Source organism: Rhagoletis zephyria, unplaced genomic scaffold, assembly GCF_001687245.7.
Source record: "Rhagoletis zephyria isolate East Lansing unplaced genomic scaffold, Rhagoletis_zephyria_1.1 Rzeph_scaffold_05923, whole genome shotgun sequence".
In the NCBI taxonomy this organism is placed as follows: domain Eukaryota; kingdom Metazoa; phylum Arthropoda; class Insecta; order Diptera; family Tephritidae; genus Rhagoletis; species Rhagoletis zephyria.
In genome coordinates this window covers 6,423-25,625 of record NW_016163006.1, presented here as the reverse complement: position 1 = coordinate 25,625, position 19,203 = coordinate 6,423, and the positions used below count along the sequence as shown (strand labels likewise).

At 34.8% G+C, this 19,203-nt stretch overlaps 1 protein-coding gene across 1 annotated transcript in view; it reads right to left on the bottom strand.

The window, feature by feature from the left end:
* The window catches only part of LOC108372618 (homeobox protein cut-like), a 29,647-nt gene extending 10,444 nt beyond the window's left edge, over nucleotides 1-19,203 (bottom strand). The window contains exons 1-4 of the mRNA XM_017628348.1: nucleotides 18,962-19,203; nucleotides 18,639-18,896; nucleotides 18,351-18,567; nucleotides 14,336-14,465 (exon numbers count right to left, since the gene is read on the bottom strand). Coding sequence (XP_017483837.1) covers nucleotides 14,336-14,465; nucleotides 18,351-18,567; nucleotides 18,639-18,896; nucleotides 18,962-19,026 — 670 coding nt within the window. The 5' untranslated portion in view covers nucleotides 19,027-19,203. The remainder of the gene's footprint in view (nucleotides 1-14,335; nucleotides 14,466-18,350; nucleotides 18,568-18,638; nucleotides 18,897-18,961) is intronic.

Below are 19,203 nucleotides of genomic sequence, written 5' to 3'. Positions count from 1 at the left end.
TCAGTCGTGCTGTTCTTTTAGAAATGTTTAATTTAATCGAGAGCAATAAAATTGACATTGGATACTTTGTTGTATCAGTTGATGCAATCAATTACCCTTGTATTGTACCGTTCTCATACATGGATTCCTGTTTAATGGTGCCGCTGGAAGCACCATTGCCGAAGGCCACCTTCTATTATAAGATAATGCATGGATCGTTTGTATTATTGTTCTGCATTAGTGTGGTATTGACTTCGTTAATTTGGCGTTTCGCGTCACGCAGTCGAAGCCAGCAGCAACCACCACAACAACATATTTTCGAATATTTCTTCAGCTTTTCAGTGCTTCAAGGTCTATTGGGATCGTCCTTTGGGATCAACCGCAACATTTCGGTCTTACACAAAAGCATCTGTGTATTCATCTGGTGTACGGGTATCCTTGTTGGTACAGCCTACAACGCTTTTTTGCAGAGTTACAGTGTAAATGCGCCCATTGACACGCCAGTTAAAACCATTGATGATATACTAAGTCGGGGCATCAAAGTAGCAGTTTATTTTTTAGAGATAAACGCTTTTAAAAGGAAGCCAGAATACCGCAAATACATTCAAAGCGTAACCATGTTCAGTAATCTCACGGAAATCCAACTGCTGCGAAGCAGCTTTGACACTCGTTATTCATTTTTCGTCTACGATATGAGGCACATCTACGACGAGCAACAGAAATACTTTTCAGGACCGCTCTTTCGTGTGACGGATATGTGTTTATTTAAAAATTCTCCGAGTTTTGTGCCTCTACCGGAGAATTCTGTGCATCAGAAGCGTTTAAATGACTTTCAATTGAGACTTCAAGAAGCTGGGTTAATCGAATATTGGCGTCGGCAGAGCAGCTTTTTGGAGTTGTTGGAAATGGATGTGATTCACTTAGAAGATTTGAATAAAAAACCGGATTTTGAGGCAATGAAATTGGAAGACTTGCGCATTGTACTGGGAGTAATGAGCGTATTTATTGGATTAAGCATTTTTTGCTTTGTGTTGGAGATAATTTGGAAAACGTGCAAATCCTTTCGTTTCTGAGGTGAATATCTTCGAAATAATAGGCAAATTAGAAATAACTAGTAGACACCGCAGAAGGAGTAGACACGGCAGACTTTACGCTGTCTTCATTTTTTCATTTTTTTATCAACGCAATTAAAGAAATTATAGACAGTTATTTATTACTTTCTCTTAAACCTCAACCTTTTGCGATTAATAAGCGGCAGATAACAGCCCTGGCATTTTTACTGGTGTCACCCATATTAAGTGGCGGTCAAAAGCGGATGAATAATGTTTCGTATTTAATATTTACAATGTTTTTCAAGCTAAAATTTTGTTTCAAACTTTATACAGAATTTAGAAAAAATGCACAAATTTTCATCTAAATTTCGAGCTTTTTAACCAGATGTTTTATTTAATTTTTTGGGTATGCAGTTAACAGGATAATAAATTTTAGTAAAATTAGTGCAAGTTTTGAGCGGCTATAAAATCGCATTGATTTGACATTGATAAAGCATGAACCATATTTTTATAAAAAAATATCAAAAAAATGCTAGCTTGAAAAACATTGTAAATATTAAAAACGAAACACCATTAATCCATTTTTGACCGCCACTGTACATACATATGTACATATACATATAATACTTCTATATTGGCAGTTAGTGTTGCCATTTTGGTGCTTTTGGAGCTAGACTTAGCTCTGTATTTTTTATTTAGCTTCAAAATTTGGGCTTTACCTGCTAGATCTTTCAACATTATCAAGCACTTTTTAGCTCAAGAACGTTTTAGTTGTATTTGGTACCTAATACATATATTAAAATTAAAATTCTGCAATTTCATTGTACAAGTGTGGACTGAGGCTATTTTCGATACCTTCATGTTATTCTATTTCGATTAATATTTAGAAAAGTTACATTCCTAATACAAATGGACAAGTCAGTCGATGAGTTTCTAGAAAGTGCGCGGTAGCACACAAACTATACCGGACAGTAATTCGAGCTGCGATAAGCTCAGACGGTGTTTTCTCTCTCAGGCTGCCACGGTAGAAAAGGAAAGCCAAAACTTAGGCGTTGATGGAACTACAAATTTCGAAATGCAGTGAAAAAACCCGGATGAATACAGACTCCACCATCAACTCTTGGATCTAGGTCAAAGAATTCAAAATTAATTTGAAGAAAATCCTTTTTGTGAACGCTCGGATTTTGTTTTTACCTTACTTATTTGACCTTAAGAAGAGAAGGAAATACAACTTTTCAGAAAAGTTTTACGAAAAAATTATTCGTAACCCGAGTTTTTATGATCAATTCAAATATCTGAAACTGCAGATGTTAACAGTTTGTAAAGTATTTTTAAGTACCGTAGCAATGAATTCGAAATATATGCACCTTATTTTCGTTTTAAAAGTTTTCTTTCTGCACTTAAATTTATAAATTCGCTGTGTTTATTAAAATTGCGGAAAATGTAAAAACAAACTTTACGTCAATAAATGTTCAACTTAAGAAAAAAATGTAGCCCTTCATTTTAGCTACTTTTAGTATTATTTAGCTCTTTTTTCGTCCGTTTAAGCTCAAACGAAATTTTTTCTGGCAACACTGTTGGCAGTAGCCTATATGCGCGATGCGTTTGATTACCGAAATCAAAAGGAAGTATTTGAGAGAACACCTAGTTTCAGTTGGTTTCAGAAATAAATTTGTGAATTGGATCTGCAACTGAAAAGTGCAGATCGAAAATACATATACATATTTCAACTTGCTGGTGATGCACCAACTATTTTTATTTTTGCTGGAAGTGCGGTTAAATCAATCAAGGGTAAAGGGTAAAGTAATAAAAAATACCGTTGATTTTTGGCATTTTTTTGTTGACATTGTTGTTCATTTTCTTCCATATAAAAAACTGCATACGCAAAACTTCTAAAAATTCTCAAAAAACGGAGTAAAATTTTGGTGAAAATTTGCTGAATTTTTATAATTTTTGCACAAAGTTTGAAATGTGGATACGCGTGGTGTTTGTTATAGAATGAACTATATTTTTACAAGAAAATAATTGAATAATAATTGAAACTAAAAAGTACAAAAATACATAGTCAAAGCTTGTTAACATGCGGCGGTTTTATAATTATGCAACGCAGTGTATAGTATCCATACATACAAAGAGAAAAGCTTTGACTGTTTATATGTGCCGGATAAACTCAAAAAATTTTAATTTTTAGNTTGTTAACATGCGGCGGTTTTATAATTATGCAACGCAGTGTATAGTATCCGTACATACAAAGAGAAAAGCTTTGACTGTTTATATGTGCCGGATAAACTCAAAAAATTTTAATTTTTAATTAAATTAAAATTTTAATTTTAAAATTTTTTTTTCAACTGGAAAATGGGAGCGTAATTGGAAATGTGGAGCCGGTTAACCAGCAACGTATTTTGTACAATATGGGTATCAAACGAAAAGTGCTTACGAGCAGCTTGTCATAGAGTAGTTTCTTTTGTTATTTTAACCGGTTACGGTGATATCGTCCAAAATGTGGACCCGGATAACANATGGGTATCAAACGAAAAGTGCTTACGAGCAGCTTGTCATAGAGTAGTTTATTTTGTTATTTTAACCGGTTACGGTGATATCGTCCAAAATGTGGACCCGGATAACAAAAAAAATGTGCTTGCAAAATTCACACACGTTTTTGTTTTTGTACTACTGCTACCATATAAAGTATTTATTCATATAAAGTATTTATTTTGTATATTGCATTGCCACTTCTGGCAGCACTGTTTTGCATCTATGTACATACCTTTCACCCGTGTTTACTGCGCCATTTGGCGGCGACTATGTCTATTACATCTGCTGCCATTTACATTGAAATACCCGTTTTACGAACAAATTAAATAACTTAAGGGAAATATTTATTTTCATTTCGAGTTGCCAACTTAAAAAAAAAAAAACCAATTTGATTTATTTTTTATAAACTAGATGACCCGAGACATGCCAAGATTTTTAATTAGCATCGCTTTAGAATAATTATGGCGCCTTTTTGTGTTCTTTAACCAGTACCGATTGCATTAAAGTTTTGCTCTTTCTTCAAATAACAAAATCCCTATCTGTTTCAGAAATTCTTAGACCCCTCAGCTGTTCGTATTTAGTCATGTATTTAATGTAATATCTAACTAAACACCATTAGCGAGTAGTAATTTATGCCAGTAGTTTTCAACAATTATGTAACCCTACTCATCTAACACACATCAACAATAAATAATTAATTATTTATGCCGGAAATTCGTTTGCATTCAGTCGCAGTAACCGATGGATGCCTGAAGCTGGCCCAAACTCGACAGCTGAATTTCGATAGCAGGTGGCAGGATTGTATTGTAGAGATTTTTTATTGTTGTTGGGATTGTCTGTTAGCTGTGTTGTTCGTCGTTTTAAATGTGTATGTATAAAAATATATATATATGTAGATACAGATAATATAGTATATATATTTACTAGGGTGATTGATCCGATTGTGTCAAAGCGGTTTCCATAGATTTTTCGCATATTTTTTTAATATCGATTAATCGAATAAACCGAATTTTTGCCATCGTATAAACTATGTTAATCATAATCAAATCAAAATTCTCTGCAAAGATATTTTATTTCGTAAATCAGATTCACGGAAGCAATTTAAGTGAAAAATTACTTTTTCTAATTAATTAATTTTTCTAATTAGTAGAGAAGAGAAAAAATCATTTTTCACTTAAATTGCATTCGAGAAAGTGGCTATTAGACTTATTTCCATTCAGAAGATTATTTCAAAACCTATTAGAAGTACAGGTGAGAGTTGATCAGTGATGCCAACCGCAGGAGAATTCCCCGATGTCGGTGGAATGGCTTTAGATTTTGGGGTATTCAATATGCATACAAACGATTTTGATTAGAAAATTAATATTGAGGATAAAATTTAATTTATAAATTACAACTTGTAATACCAATCTCTCATTTTGTTATTACGGGTTTGAAACAATCATTTTCTTATAACGGGTTTGAGACAATAGCTAGATTTAGCTATTATTTTTGACGTTTAGCTATAAAAATTTGCGTTTAGCTCTTAGCTACTTTTCAGCGTTTTTTTCAAACGTCTTAGCTATTTTAGCTAAATTTTTTTTATCATTTCCCCCTTTTTACACAATTTATTTTTTTTTTCATTTTCATGAATATCAAACAGTAGAAAAATGTTTAGCCTCCCCTTGGGTGGATTTCTAAGTACCCCCTATCACTTTATATGGGATTGACGAAGTGCCGCAGCACTCTCAATTTACTATTTTCCTTCCTGAGCGCCTGCTTTATCGTCCTGGACGCACTGCAAGGCATTAAGGTTCTCGATACACTCCAGTACCAAAGAGGATTTGACTTCGGAGGATGAGGGAGCCATAAGTGCCCCCTCACTACCACTTAGTATAAGGATGCTTTCCCTTAGATAGTTTCTAGAAAGGTTAATTTCCGAGCATAGACTGATGGCATTAACTTGAGAAGATTACCAAGGGTACTGACAACTTCAGTCTGGGGACTTAACGCCTGCTCTAATAGCCTTAAGGGTCTTGGGGCTGTCTGTGTAGCACTGAGCAGAGTTCTCGTCTACACGTATCCCACCAAAATACTGCAGGTACTCCAGGTCGCCTTGCTGTATTTATTGACCTAGAAGTTTAATTTTAAGACCACTACTCTGTGCATATCATCTCAGAGGAACAGCACGAGTGGAAGCTGGGAGCCTATCTTGTCCATGTTCCTTGATGATCGGGCAACCTTTCCGTGTTTGAAATTGTACTACGCTGTTACCGACTTCGGTTTCAGGGATCCTGGAATCTATTAGCCTAGCTACTATTTTGATTTGTTGTTGTTTTTTTTTTTTTTTTAACAAAAGCTAAAACTGTTGATGAACAGTTTTCTTTAATTCGTCACGATTTCTGACTAACAGTAGCCAAGTATTATCACTTTATGAGAAATAAGTAGGTACCCAGAATAAAACCGAGTTATTCGGTTTTTTTCTCATCTTAAAAATTGAGAACTGAGTTTTTATCAAATTGCTCTTTTTAGAATATTTCGAAAATCGATTTTAGAAATAAGGCGAATAATCGAAAACCCTAATATGTACATATGTATACTGTTATAAATTTTTCATGCTAAATTGCAATGGTTTGTTGTACATTTCAAATGCGATACTATTGATTTTTTAATACCAATTTTCCATAGACCTTTGTAATGGCGCCATCACCTGCATTTGTTTAAGGCATACACATACACAGGAACAATACACTAGGCGACAAATGAAAGTGAACAAAAATTGAAAAAAAAACTTCACCAATTCAATTTTAGTCCATTTAATTTTAGTCGAATGAAGTGCAGGTTTCAAAGGGCTTAAAAATCCCGTTGATTTTTGAGATTTTTTGTTCAGGTTTATTCAAGAACCTGACGTGATAGAGGCTAACAGACCTCGAATTCGCAAAAAATTATTCATGAAAATAAAATATTCGATGCTGTAAAAGTGCGGGGCAAGATATTGTCGTAGAAGAAAGTTATCAATGTTCCTTTGATCCCACGATCTCCTGGAAAAGAATCCTGGATTTCGATCTTTTTAGAAAAAAGTCCAGTATTAACTGAAAAATCTGACTTTTTTATTTTTTTGGTCCAGCAATAACAGTTTAAGTTTATTTTTTAAGGTCGGAATAAAAGTTATTTCTTAATAATAAACAAACCGCTTGTCCACATTGAATAAATTTGGTGTCAAATGAAAGAGGATTGAAAAGGATTTTAAACAAATATCTAAACGAAGGTTACATTGTATAATTTTTTTATAATTTAATATAAAATGATTTCATATACCTGACCCGAGGTTTGTTCTATGGTAATTAAATAACATTTTTAATTAAAACATTTTTCATTTAGACATTTTAGTTTGAAAGCGATTTTAGTCCTCTTTCATTTGATACCAAATTTGTTTTTTTTTTTTTTTAAAGAATTTGCCCAAGTTTAATTGTTAAGTCCGGTTTGGCCAATTAGTTTATTTCAAATAAAATAAAAGTCCAAAAATAATTTTTTTCTAACGACTTTTGTTATAAAAGTTATAAAAGTCCGCGTCGCTGGAATATAATTTTTTTTCGAACAAGGTGTACACTTTCATTTGTCGCCTAGTGTACATATGCAGCTGATATATGTATGTATTTACTGTTTTCATAATAGCATTCGACCATTTGGTATGGTTGTTGTAGTAGCAGCATATCAAATATCAGAAGGATGATTGCAATGCGATTCACTACCTAAATCCCTATTTGCATTATTAATGGAAATTAAGCGCGATTTTCATGTTCACTTTGTGGTTGCAATGCCAAAGAGATTTTCATGTACGCCAGCGTTTTTTTGGTATTTTCATTGGCCATAATTTTTTGTTTAATTGAAATATTTAATGCTTTTTTACCAAATACAAATTTTTTCTAGATCTGGTTAGCAAACATACAAAACTAAATATTTATACATATCTATGTGAATTTTTAATATAGTAATTGGAGATTTGTATTCAATATACTAGGCATAAATATAAACGAGGGTCGATAAATAAGTTTATATTTTTTAAACGATGAACCTGAGCCCATGAAAACGGTCTAAGTCGATGTACGCAATCTACAGTAATTGAAATATGTATCAGAGTATGGGTGTTGAGACGAGAGGTTTAAGAAGTTTTTAGTTTAAAAATATTTTGAGGCGGATTGCCACCTGTTTTAGAAAGTTTAACTCAAATCTTTTTACATGTTAGATGAATTATTAAAATATGGGTATCAATCGAAGTGGGTTTGAAAAGGTTTTATTTCCGAAATATATTTTAGTGTTGCCACATGTTTAAAAAATCACATTTGTTTGTGTTTTGAATTTTTTTGGTTTTGCATGCTGTAATCAGTCATTGTTTGGGGCCGTCGCCATAATTGTGCTATCGTCTGCATAACTCACTAAGATGACTCTGGCTGGCGGCGATGCAAATTGGACTTGGCGTTCCGGAATTCAATGGGAGATTTAAATTCATGTCAATTCATGCCGTGTCAATTGCGTTCGAAATGAACTTTGGCTAGGGCCTTCCTATTTATCACAAGTTCGAAGTTGGTTCAGATTCTCTCTTAGATGTTTTGGTGCCGTACTTAGTCAGACTTGAAAAAGAAGGGTGGTGTGATTCGTCTTCCTCCCTGGCTTGGGAAGGGGAATGATCGAATCTATTCCTCAGATCTCTGTAATGATCACAGTGGTAAGTAACACCAACAATGCGACTGAGCTTCTATAGATTCCCGCAGGACCTAGTTTCTTCACAATTTGCATAAGAATTCTTAAGCTGCTGGTCGTCGCTCTAGTTGGAGTCGCGCACTTAATTTCGGACGAAATCCAACTAAAAAACCGGTAGGGGGTGGTATGATGATTTTCAGTTCGGTATCTTCCGACTTAATAGCTAACCCTAGACATTCAACGAACACGCGTCGTTCGAGTCATTTCGAGGCGTAATGAACCGGTATTCAACGTCGTTGTGCATGTAAAGGCAAAGTTGCCACAGGAGTCTCGAGGGTAGTGTTTCCAGAAACTTTTGACTCATACTCACTCTGATAAGTCGGGCGGGATAGCAGTTTGGTTCTCTGGATCGGCACCCCTTAAGCTGATGCCAGATAAAACTTTGTGGCTTTGCGTCACAAAGCGCAAGACGCAAAAGTAATGCCACAACGAACGCCAAGAAAATAAATTTATATATCGATGGTGCTCTGCAATAACGGCACAACTCAAAATTTCATGTTTTTGAGTTATATAGCGGATTAGGTTTATATATAACCGATTTTTCTGTGGCAAAAGCGACATAGGCTTAGTTGTTACGAATCCGGCAGATGCGCAGTTTTGCCATTTGTCACAAAACCGAACAGTGGCACATGTCTCACATTTATCGAGAATATTGTCATAACTCAAAAACTCTCGACAGGTTAGTGATGCTTTTATGGGAAATAACGACATTTTTCGTTGTGTGCTGTTGTTCAGTAGTAAGTTCAGTAGAAATTTTAAAGCTGTTTTTCTCAAGATATTGGTTTTTTGAGTTATGACATTACTGAAGTAAATGAGCGATATATATATCATTTTATTTTGTTTTCTTTCAATTGTTTTCATATATTTTTAATTTTAGTTATTACGGTAAATATTATATTTAATTTTTTCATTTGTTAAAAGTGAACATGTATTTATTGGTTGATTCGCGTAGATGTATGCACACTCTTTTTCATATAAATAGAATACACTATATGTATATGGCATTAAGGATTTGGATTCCCATTTTAGTGGCTTTTTATTTTTTCACCAGTTTATTATGCATTTGATTTTCACAATAGCATCGCAATAAGCAAAGGAAGTTACAATTTTATTTTAGCTTATTTTTTTTTAATGTGTTAAATGTTATTTTGATGTACATAAATATGTATGTATGAAAAAATTTCCATGAAATAAAAACACTTAGCAAATATTTTCCTTGTGTAATGGATTACATTTAAAGCCCAAACATACCCATGTCATTTAGTATATGTACTACAAATAGATACATAGTAAACATATTTGTTACTGAAAAGCATTAAAAAATTACTTTTTTGTTCAAAAGGAATATTTTAGTTAAAGCACAAAAATTAAATCACAAATTAAAGCTGTGCTTTTGAAACTTTGCTTTCATTCTAAACTGTGCATACATATGTACATACAATTAATTCGCATAATTAAAGTTATAGCCGCTAATTTCAAAAAGAGGGTAATAAATTATATTTCGCAAAATAATATCTTTTAGCGGCTTCCCAAAGGTAACTAAAAATATATAGAATTTACGAGGTTTACAAAGTAATAAAAAATAAGGCAGGTTTAAAAGGCTCTATACATTGACGTTTACATATATTTTTCAATTTATGAACCTTTTATAAAACTACTTTATTTTTTATGAATAAGGCAATTACTCTATACAGAGTACAGGTTAGGTTAGAGTGGTTGTCCCAGAAAAAAGCGGCATACTTTGACAATTAGGAGAATGTCCTTTGTGGTTCTACAGAGTACAGGTTCGGCTAAAGTGGTTGTATTCCACAAAGCGACACACTAGGGCAATTAGTACGGTGACCAGATTTCTGTGGCCAAAAACCGCGACATTTCTAAAGCATCCAATCGGAACCTAGAATATTGTTTTTAGAATAAAAAGACTTAGCATCTTTTAATACAGTTTTATTTAAAACAAAACTAAAAGAAAAACTTGAAAAATGATCGAAAAAATGTATGCATACAATATACATACATAAATGTACGATGGCGAGAATGTAAATAGCGAAAAGGCATTTATCAGGTTTTGGCTACTTTTCTTTAAAAAAAAATATATTCTTTTTTATGAAAACATAACTTACTATCTAAAAAATTCGGAAATCGAATTTTAACAAATATTGATCAAAATTTTAAAGTACGCAATTTTGTAACTCATTAAATTTTAATATAAAAAAGTGCGCCTGGGCCACACTGGAGAAGTGAAACTTACGTTACATACTATGTACATATCTATTTTGTCTCATAACCAATTTACATACATACACACATCTGCTTTTGCTTAAGGTTATATTTTTTGCATTTTTCTTATCTAGATCCCTACCTCTACCCCTGTTCGTTTTATAAACAGTCATGTTATTCTGTTTTTCCATTATCTTCACTTTTATCTTTATACTCTATCGATAAAAAAATCGATACTAACATCCAACAAAATATCGATAACAAAACCGATAAAAATGTCGATACAAAAATCGATGAAAAATTCGATAAAATTTCGATAGCAAAATCGATAATAATATTGGTAGCAAAATTTATTAGAAACCCGTTAGAAATATCGATAAAATTATCCATAAAAAAAGGGATAAATAGCGATAACAAAATCGATAAAAATAACGATAACAAAATCGATAAAAATATCGATAACAAAATCGATAAAAATATCGATAACAAAATCGATAAAAATATCCATAAATTTCGATAACAAAATCGATAAATATCGATAACAATATCGATAAATATCGATAACAAAATCGATAAATATAATAACAAAATCGTTAAAAAAGTATCGCTAACAAAATAGTTAAAAATATCGGTTACAAAATCGATAACAAATCGATAAAAATATCGATAACAAAACCGGTAAAAATACCGATTATTTTATCGATAAGTCCAGAGAATCCCGAAATTCTCTAAAATTCCAAAATTGTTCCCAGATTGAGTCTCTGTGTCTCTCTCTATATCCTTTCCTCTTTAATTACCTTTATTTTAATCTTTCTTCCCTTATCTTCATCTTTACTTTTATCGGTATCCTCATCCTCCTCTTTTGTCTTTACTTTTATGTTTATAATTTTCTTCATCTACATATTCCCCTTCACCTTTGCCCTAATATATATAAGTAAAGTGTTTAAATTAACCTTGGTCTTCATTTTTGCCTTTATCTTTACGCATCTTTGTTTTTGTTTTTATTTTTACCTTTGCCTTTATCCCTTTCTTTATCTAGGTACGTACTCACCTTTACTTTCATTCTTGTATTGGTATTTTTGTAAGTGTTATTCTTTAACCTTTTCTTAGCAAATTTTTATGAAATTAATACCACTTGTTTCTGCCCCAACCATTTCCGTTGCACCTCTTCCATTGCACCATTTCCGTTGCATCGTTTCCATTGCACCATTTCCGTGCGCAATTTCCTTTGAATTTGCCAATTTACTCCCAACCAACCAACCGCCGCTAAAGAAGTTTCACTTCAAAAAGGGCAAAATTGAAGTACCTTGGTCCATACAAAGTACGTTAAAAAAATGTATATGGAGAATGAGCAACACCTTCCACAAAAAAAAAAAAAATTACCAAAAATCTACGGCAAGGATGTGTTTTTGAAAAAAAAATATGTGTTACACCAACATCCCAGCTAGCACATTTGACAGACAATTTCTGATATTAGACAAGTCGGAATAAAAAGTTGACTACTTAGACAAGTCTTACAGATTTCGAACAGATTTCTGGGCGAAATGTCTGGAGAATTTTATTTATTTCCTTATCCGATATGTCTGATCGAATTATGTCCGATTTAGGGAATACACGTCTGATAATTCTTATTTTCCATGATTATTTGGTCGGACATCTGTTAGATATCCGTCTGAATCGTCGATCCCACGTCGTGTCGGTTAGACTTCCTGTCAACCTCTCCATTCGCTTCTCTGGCCGATATCGGCCAAAATCATACAGATTTCTGACTTTTTTGTCGACAAGTCTGACGGATATCTAACAGATTTCTGGCAATTTTACTAGCTGGGATAACTCCCGGCATGACTCTGAATGATTCAACTGTATGTAGTCGAGGGCGGGTCAACACGTATACAAATGACTCGCGAGTCAGACGCACCGTGTATGCCGCCTATAATAAACAAAGTGAAAACAATAGGTTTGTTGCACAAGCTACTTGAAGTCACTTCGAGTTACACATACGCGTTCCACACGTAAGTTTTAGAGTTTATTTGAAATACGCAGACAGTTTGAACTTTGCTCGAGTTTTTCTACATGCAGCTTGTGGAACAAACCTAATATATGACGTACGCTTATTTAAAAATTTAAATATAAACAATTCATATATTTGATTACATTAACCCTCTTTTGGCTTTTGTTCATGTATGGCACGAAAGTGTACAAAACACATACTTTATTCGCAGGTGTTCAATATTAGTAGAGATCTTATATTGACTTCATTTTAAGTCACTGTAATGCTACTGTATGAGAGAAGAGTGTAGAAATAAGAGGATTTGGGTGATCACGATTTTTATTGTTTTTTTTTTTTGGTGCGCCAAGGCGTAGTTTTTATTTCAGAAGCACCAGTAGGGTTCACGGTTAGGGTGTATTTGGTTGTTTGTGACATAAAACGGAGCGTTCGCAATCATTTTAAGATTTTCTAATAGGAACCTTGGGAGTATATATTTCTATATGCAGAGCCCTATAATCATTTTCCTTATGTCTATAACGTTTTTATAACAGATGAATAGATTAAGAGCTTATCCCAGAGTGAAACTTGAGATTTTGGGCGCAGTAACCAGTGATATAAAAACAAAATTACTGACGCGTTTTAAGGGATTTGCCCAAATCCAACACTTCCAAGTCATTAACCCTGCTTTGATAACTTTACTGAAAGTTGCTGAGAAGATAACCGTACGTCTGTGAGAAGAATCATGGTTTTCTTGCCTTAATTTTATGATAATACAAAATTTATGACAATCTTTTCAAAGATATGGAGTCCTTAAATACTTATGTATTATTTAAATGCATTTTGTTTAGAAATAAATACTCGTCATTTGTGTAAGAGAGAGAAATAAAAGTTTAAAATGAATACGTCTCGGGAACCAGGTTTAATTGGGAAGTAATTAACCCGCATCCATCGGAAATGTTGTGTAACACAAAGTATGTTGTGCATCAATTTGATACATTTGGAAAAAGACCTTAGTATTCATTGAAATGTTGAGTTTTTTTATTTTTTATTATCTAATGACCAACGTTTATTCATTTTCTGATAATAAGAATTAGTCGCAAAAAAACAAACAAATCAAAACATTAACTATTTTTTACTTAATATTTTAATATGTTTTCGAAATTTGTATCAGTTTGATACAAATGATGGATGCAGATGATGGACATTTCAAACTTTGAAGCACCTCCAATCGAACTCAACTTTTGTATATCGCAGTTTTTCCATTAACCTCAAGTTTTTATGGTGTGTCGCAGTTAAATTAAAGTTAAAAAAAAGCACACGCTCTACGTTGCAGTTTAATGGGAAAGTGTTTCTCTATAACTGAAGTAGTTTTTAAATAGCTAAACCACCGTCCCATAAGACACTACTGATTGCCCTATCATAGTGAACATCGATCTTGGTATCTTTTTGAGCACTTTTTCCTCAAATCCAAAGGCATTTTATATTTCCGTTGTCAACGCGTACCCCGAGTAGTATGCGTATAGCTTCCCACCTTGCAAAGTGGCATGCTTTAAAGTGTCTGATGTTAATTCGTTGTCGATAACTTTTGCATTGCTTTTAGCGCAAAAGTTAAGACTTGAAGGAGTACGATCAATAATTGCTTCGAGGAAAAAACTCATAATAAACGTATTGGAATTTACATTTTAAAGTAGTTAGTATTATGTGAATTCTGAAATTGCCTGAGAATCGTGCTTTTAAAATGACTTTCATTTCATAGTGTTTCTCTAAATTGCAAAGTTTGCTTGCATGTACATTTGTATGAGTGTATGTATATAAAACTTACCGAACGCTTTGCTTAGTCCATGATTGGCCATTAAGCTCTTATTGCGCGAGTTTTCAATCAGACTGATGCAATTTTGTGCCGAGCATCGTCGCTTCACGGCACACTCGACGCCCATATTTGCCATGAAAGCCTAAAACGAAAAATATGAAATATTAAAACACTAAAATACCAAAAATGGGTATGTAGTAGTGGTGGAGGAAGAAGAATACTAAGAGACCAATGCAATTATACAGAAGGGGCTTTTTTTTGATAAGGTGAACAGAAAAAAATTCAACCTTTATGTGTGCACAGCAACCAGAAGCGAAGCGATGCACACATCCGCCCGACTTATTCTGGCTGCAATAGCACAAATATATGTACATATATGCATATGTATATTTATGTATTTTTCTTACTGTGCTATATGTGCTTTAATTTATTTACAATTGCAATTTTAAACCATCTAAAGCGATTTTCAATGTTGACGTGCAGTGGCTGGGTGAAGTAATGGCTTAGATAGGAGAGATTCAGCTGGAGTGCTTTTAAAAATATGCATTTTTGGTTAATGAGAAGAAAAACCAAACCTTTTATAAATAAAAGTTGAAGTGGCCTGAATAACGCATGCATTCCTGGCTAGGCAGAAAAGACGATTCGACATTCTGCACAATGAACGACGACGCACCCACCAGGATTACGGGCAGCTGCTGCAGCTCGCCAGACCTAACAATAATCAGTGCTGGTCTGATAAACAGCATATCATGGCGACCTATGCTGACATTAGCATCAGACCATGTGCCCATAATCCTCTCGATTGATAAACCAGCCGTCTTTGCTTTCGCGGATCACCGGATCTATGTCCACTTTTCTAAAGCTGATTGGAAAGACTTCGGGGATGTTACTGAAAGCGCATTCACTGCACTACCCACACCAACCGACGTTCACGGAGGTGGGCGTAAATTTCGCAGGGTTGTCACTGCTTCTGCAGCTTGTTTCGTCCTTGCAGGATGTATCTCGGACCCCCGTCCAAATTTTCCTGCTGAAGCGGCTGTCTTAGCCAATCAGAGCGACAACCTCCGTCAGGCCGATCCCGNTCGGAGATTCGGCAACTTGTGAACGTACATAAGCGGAAGAAATGGATGGAGCATCTGGTGTGAGTAAGCTTTGTTCAACCGCGAGGTCATTGTCCAACCCGACGAAGCGTGCCGACAGAGTTGAAATAGACTTTGGTAACCACGCTTCGTCGGACCCCAAGCAATGCGCGATCTAATTTAGCCGACAGTTCATTTTGCATCCTCCAGTGGATAAAGCCAAACGTCGAGTGACCAGAAGGCTGCACAAACAGCCAAAACCTAGGGCGCCTCTTGTTTTCACCAGCGGCGAGGTAAGGGTAGTCATCGGGGATGCGAAAGCCCTACAGTACGGCTCAAGATCTAGATCCTTTCAGACCACTTGTATAACAGGAATATTTAAAGATAGATTGGCTCGGAAACTAGTACTTTCCGACTGATCACAAATTACTTACTTAATTACAGTAGAGAGGGTCGGCATGGAAACTAGTCCTTTCCATTCGCCCTACAGTACGGCTCAAGATCTAGATCCTTTCAGACCACTTGTATAACAGGAATATTTAAAGATAGATTGGCTCGGAAACTAGTACTTTCCGACTGATCACAAATTACTTTATAGCCTTTACATATGACCACAAAGCCTGAAGTGAAGTTGCGACTTGGAATAAAGTCCACAGCAATGGTACAGGAAGTGCGGCTCTGGAACTCGTCCTTTCGGGCCGCCCACCTAAACAGTACCCAACATTCGGGCTGCTCGGGATCCCGTCCATTCCGACAGCCACGGTCACACTTATAATTTAATTTAATATAATTAATAAAATTACCTTGTTTAAATGTATATATATTTGTACAGGATAAATGTTAGGATAGTCCTCTCAAAAAAATGTGTAAGAACAAAATATGTAGTGAAATAAGAATATTGTTTTCATGTATGATTGTGGATCCTGTGATGTAATGTATGCATATATCAATATAAAAACTATAAACCCAAAATTGTACCAAATAAAATAGTAAGCAAATATTGTAAATTTTCAGACTTGTTATAGGCCTTTAAAGGCTGTCAATAAATGAATAAATAAATAAATAAATAAAGCCTACAAAGCCATTGGACCCGACGGAATATGCATGTTGATGCTGTGGAATTTGGGTCCTGCGGGAGTAGCGTACCTAACGCAGTTGTCAACAGAGTACACAGCCGCAACAAGGTCCTCAAGTCGCTAGCCAGCAGCATATGGGGCAAGCCAAAGTAACGTTGCTGGCATCGTACAAGGCAATTGGCCGACCGGTTCTGAACTATACAGCGCTCGTGTGGTCACCGGGGACTAGTAGGACGCAGTGGATGAAGCTGCAGACTTGCCAGAACACGGAACTCAGGACAGCGACAGGATACCTTTTGATGTCGCCGCAACACTACCTGCACGACGAGGCCCACATACTCCCTATTAAGCAAGCAGTTTTTGGTTGAGAACCACAACGTGGAGGTTCATCAAACAACCTCTGGACCCGACAGCTTATCGACAGGCCATAAACGGAATTCACAAAGAGGCAGTCTCGGGTTATGTAGACTCCCGACCAGTAAATGCCGTTCTGGGCACACAACCACCAGACGTGGACGAGACAGAATTTCGTCTGCCTCGGGAGACCCGGACATGGTCAATGGTCACTTAAATTTCTATTTTGTATTTTTCAGCCAACCGGTAAGTTTTATAATAGGTTAGACAAAAGTGTAGATCATACAATTATCTACATAAACTGGTTTAACACTTCTGTTCTTTGGAATGACTATTTCTGAGGTTTGGCAGTCAATGTGTGTTCTTCATAAAATGCACAATTTCCACTCTACCTGTGAGGCGCTTTTGTTACATGATTTTCCCGGCATGCCTACTCCACCACTTATTGTAGTCCTGTTTAATTAAAAAATAGTGGATGAAATGCAAATATTACCATCGGAAGTGATGAAAGCGGTCTGAAGTAATTAGAGAAGACCACACATCTTATTAATAATTATACCACATTACAAGGACAAATGCTAACATTTCATATGAAAATTCTCCGCTGAATTCGCAAATGAAGTCAAATTATAAGAAACTTGAATAGCTAAATTTACTTTTTAAATACTTTTAAATCTCTAATTTTTAGTAGTAACATTTTCCTATCGGATTAGAGGTTTAAGAGCTAATCATTGATTTAAAAAATAATATAAAAATTTACTTTCGGTAAAAATACCAGCGTGAAATAACTTGATAACTTCCGTATTATTGCACCTCAAATAATGATTTTTTATAATAAACCATACAGTTTGGCTAACAAAAACAGAAAGGCTACAACAACAACCTTTGACCATGGATACATTTTTTTGCATTTTTTATTTACAATAGCGTTTCTAAAATACGTAGCAATTTTCAGCTCTATGCAAATGATTGTAGCTTACCTATACTTATTGAGCTACCTTGACCTGGCTAATAGCTAGGATTATAATTTTGAAAACGAAAAAAAAATTGCACACTAGAAAAAAAATTGTAAATTTAAAATTTACACTGCCAGACTATTTCATACTCTTTATATGTAACAAATAAGTTTTAAATTTTTCTAATTTATCTTATTTAATCAGTTTACAAATCTAAGTATGTCAGTCGGAAATATTGACTAAAAGCAAGTTAAATAGTATATGAAATGCAGGTATTCCAAACTGCAGGTAAATTTTCCAACATCAAGCAGCCTTAACACGAGTCGATTTCTTTCGACTGGGAAATCGATCAGCCAAAACACTGATCGATTTTGGTTCTACTAGTGTAAAGGCAACTAAATTCTAAATATCGGCATGTGTTTTATGAAATTTTAGGGGCAGTCTAACGAAAACCGTACTCTAATGGCAAGAAAAAGTATTTCTAGTCTTTAACAACTACTACTATAAATATCGCTCAATATTGCTAACTACTTATATGATAGCTCGATGCATTTTCTCCTACCTCAAAAAGTTTACAGGCTTCACTATCTGTCAGTCCCATTTGCAAGCACTTTCCAAAGCTCTTTACAAATTCGCATAGGGTTTCACATAGCTGCGTCTCTTTGCGTTGCGCTATCGTTTGTAAACAAGGTAACAAACGAATAGCATACCATTTAATGTTACGTTCCCGTATCTGCGGTGCATAATAGGCAAATAGATTCAAACAAATGCGCAAGGACCTAGAAATGAAAAAAGCACCAAAACAAGTTAAATTCTAATTTTTTTTTTAATTTACACGAAATCGTTAAACCTTTGGTTGCCATTTCTTTTGATCTCTCCATACAAGTCCATTAGTATACGACTAACTCGCGTTTTTTCTAATGCACGAAATATGCGATTAAGATTTTCTTCGGCGTTCATTCTGACCACGGGATCAAGATCTTCACAAAATAGCAGCAGCACGGTTGTCGCCGTATTTATATGCGTGGCATAGTTTATGTGGCCAGCTAGTGCCGGCGACATAATGCATTCGGCGATATGTTGAAAGTAAGCTATTTTTCCTTTTTGGCTGTGGAAAAGATTTATTAAACAAGATGAGGAGGAAACAAAGGTAAACCATTTCGGAAAACACACCTGCATTCCGTAGTGCGTAGCTGCTCCACATAGGAAGTGAACTGATTCACAAATGATTTGTCCATATTTTCCTTGGTCCTATTACACCATGAGTAGAGTACAAATTACCTTGCTGTTCAGCTATTTATTCATTCTCAAACGTTGAAAAATAACTAATTTATCGCAATTAACACAAAATTCTTCAGTGAGTAATCCAAAAATTGCTGCACACACTTTCGTATTTTTAAACAGTTTTTGCTTTG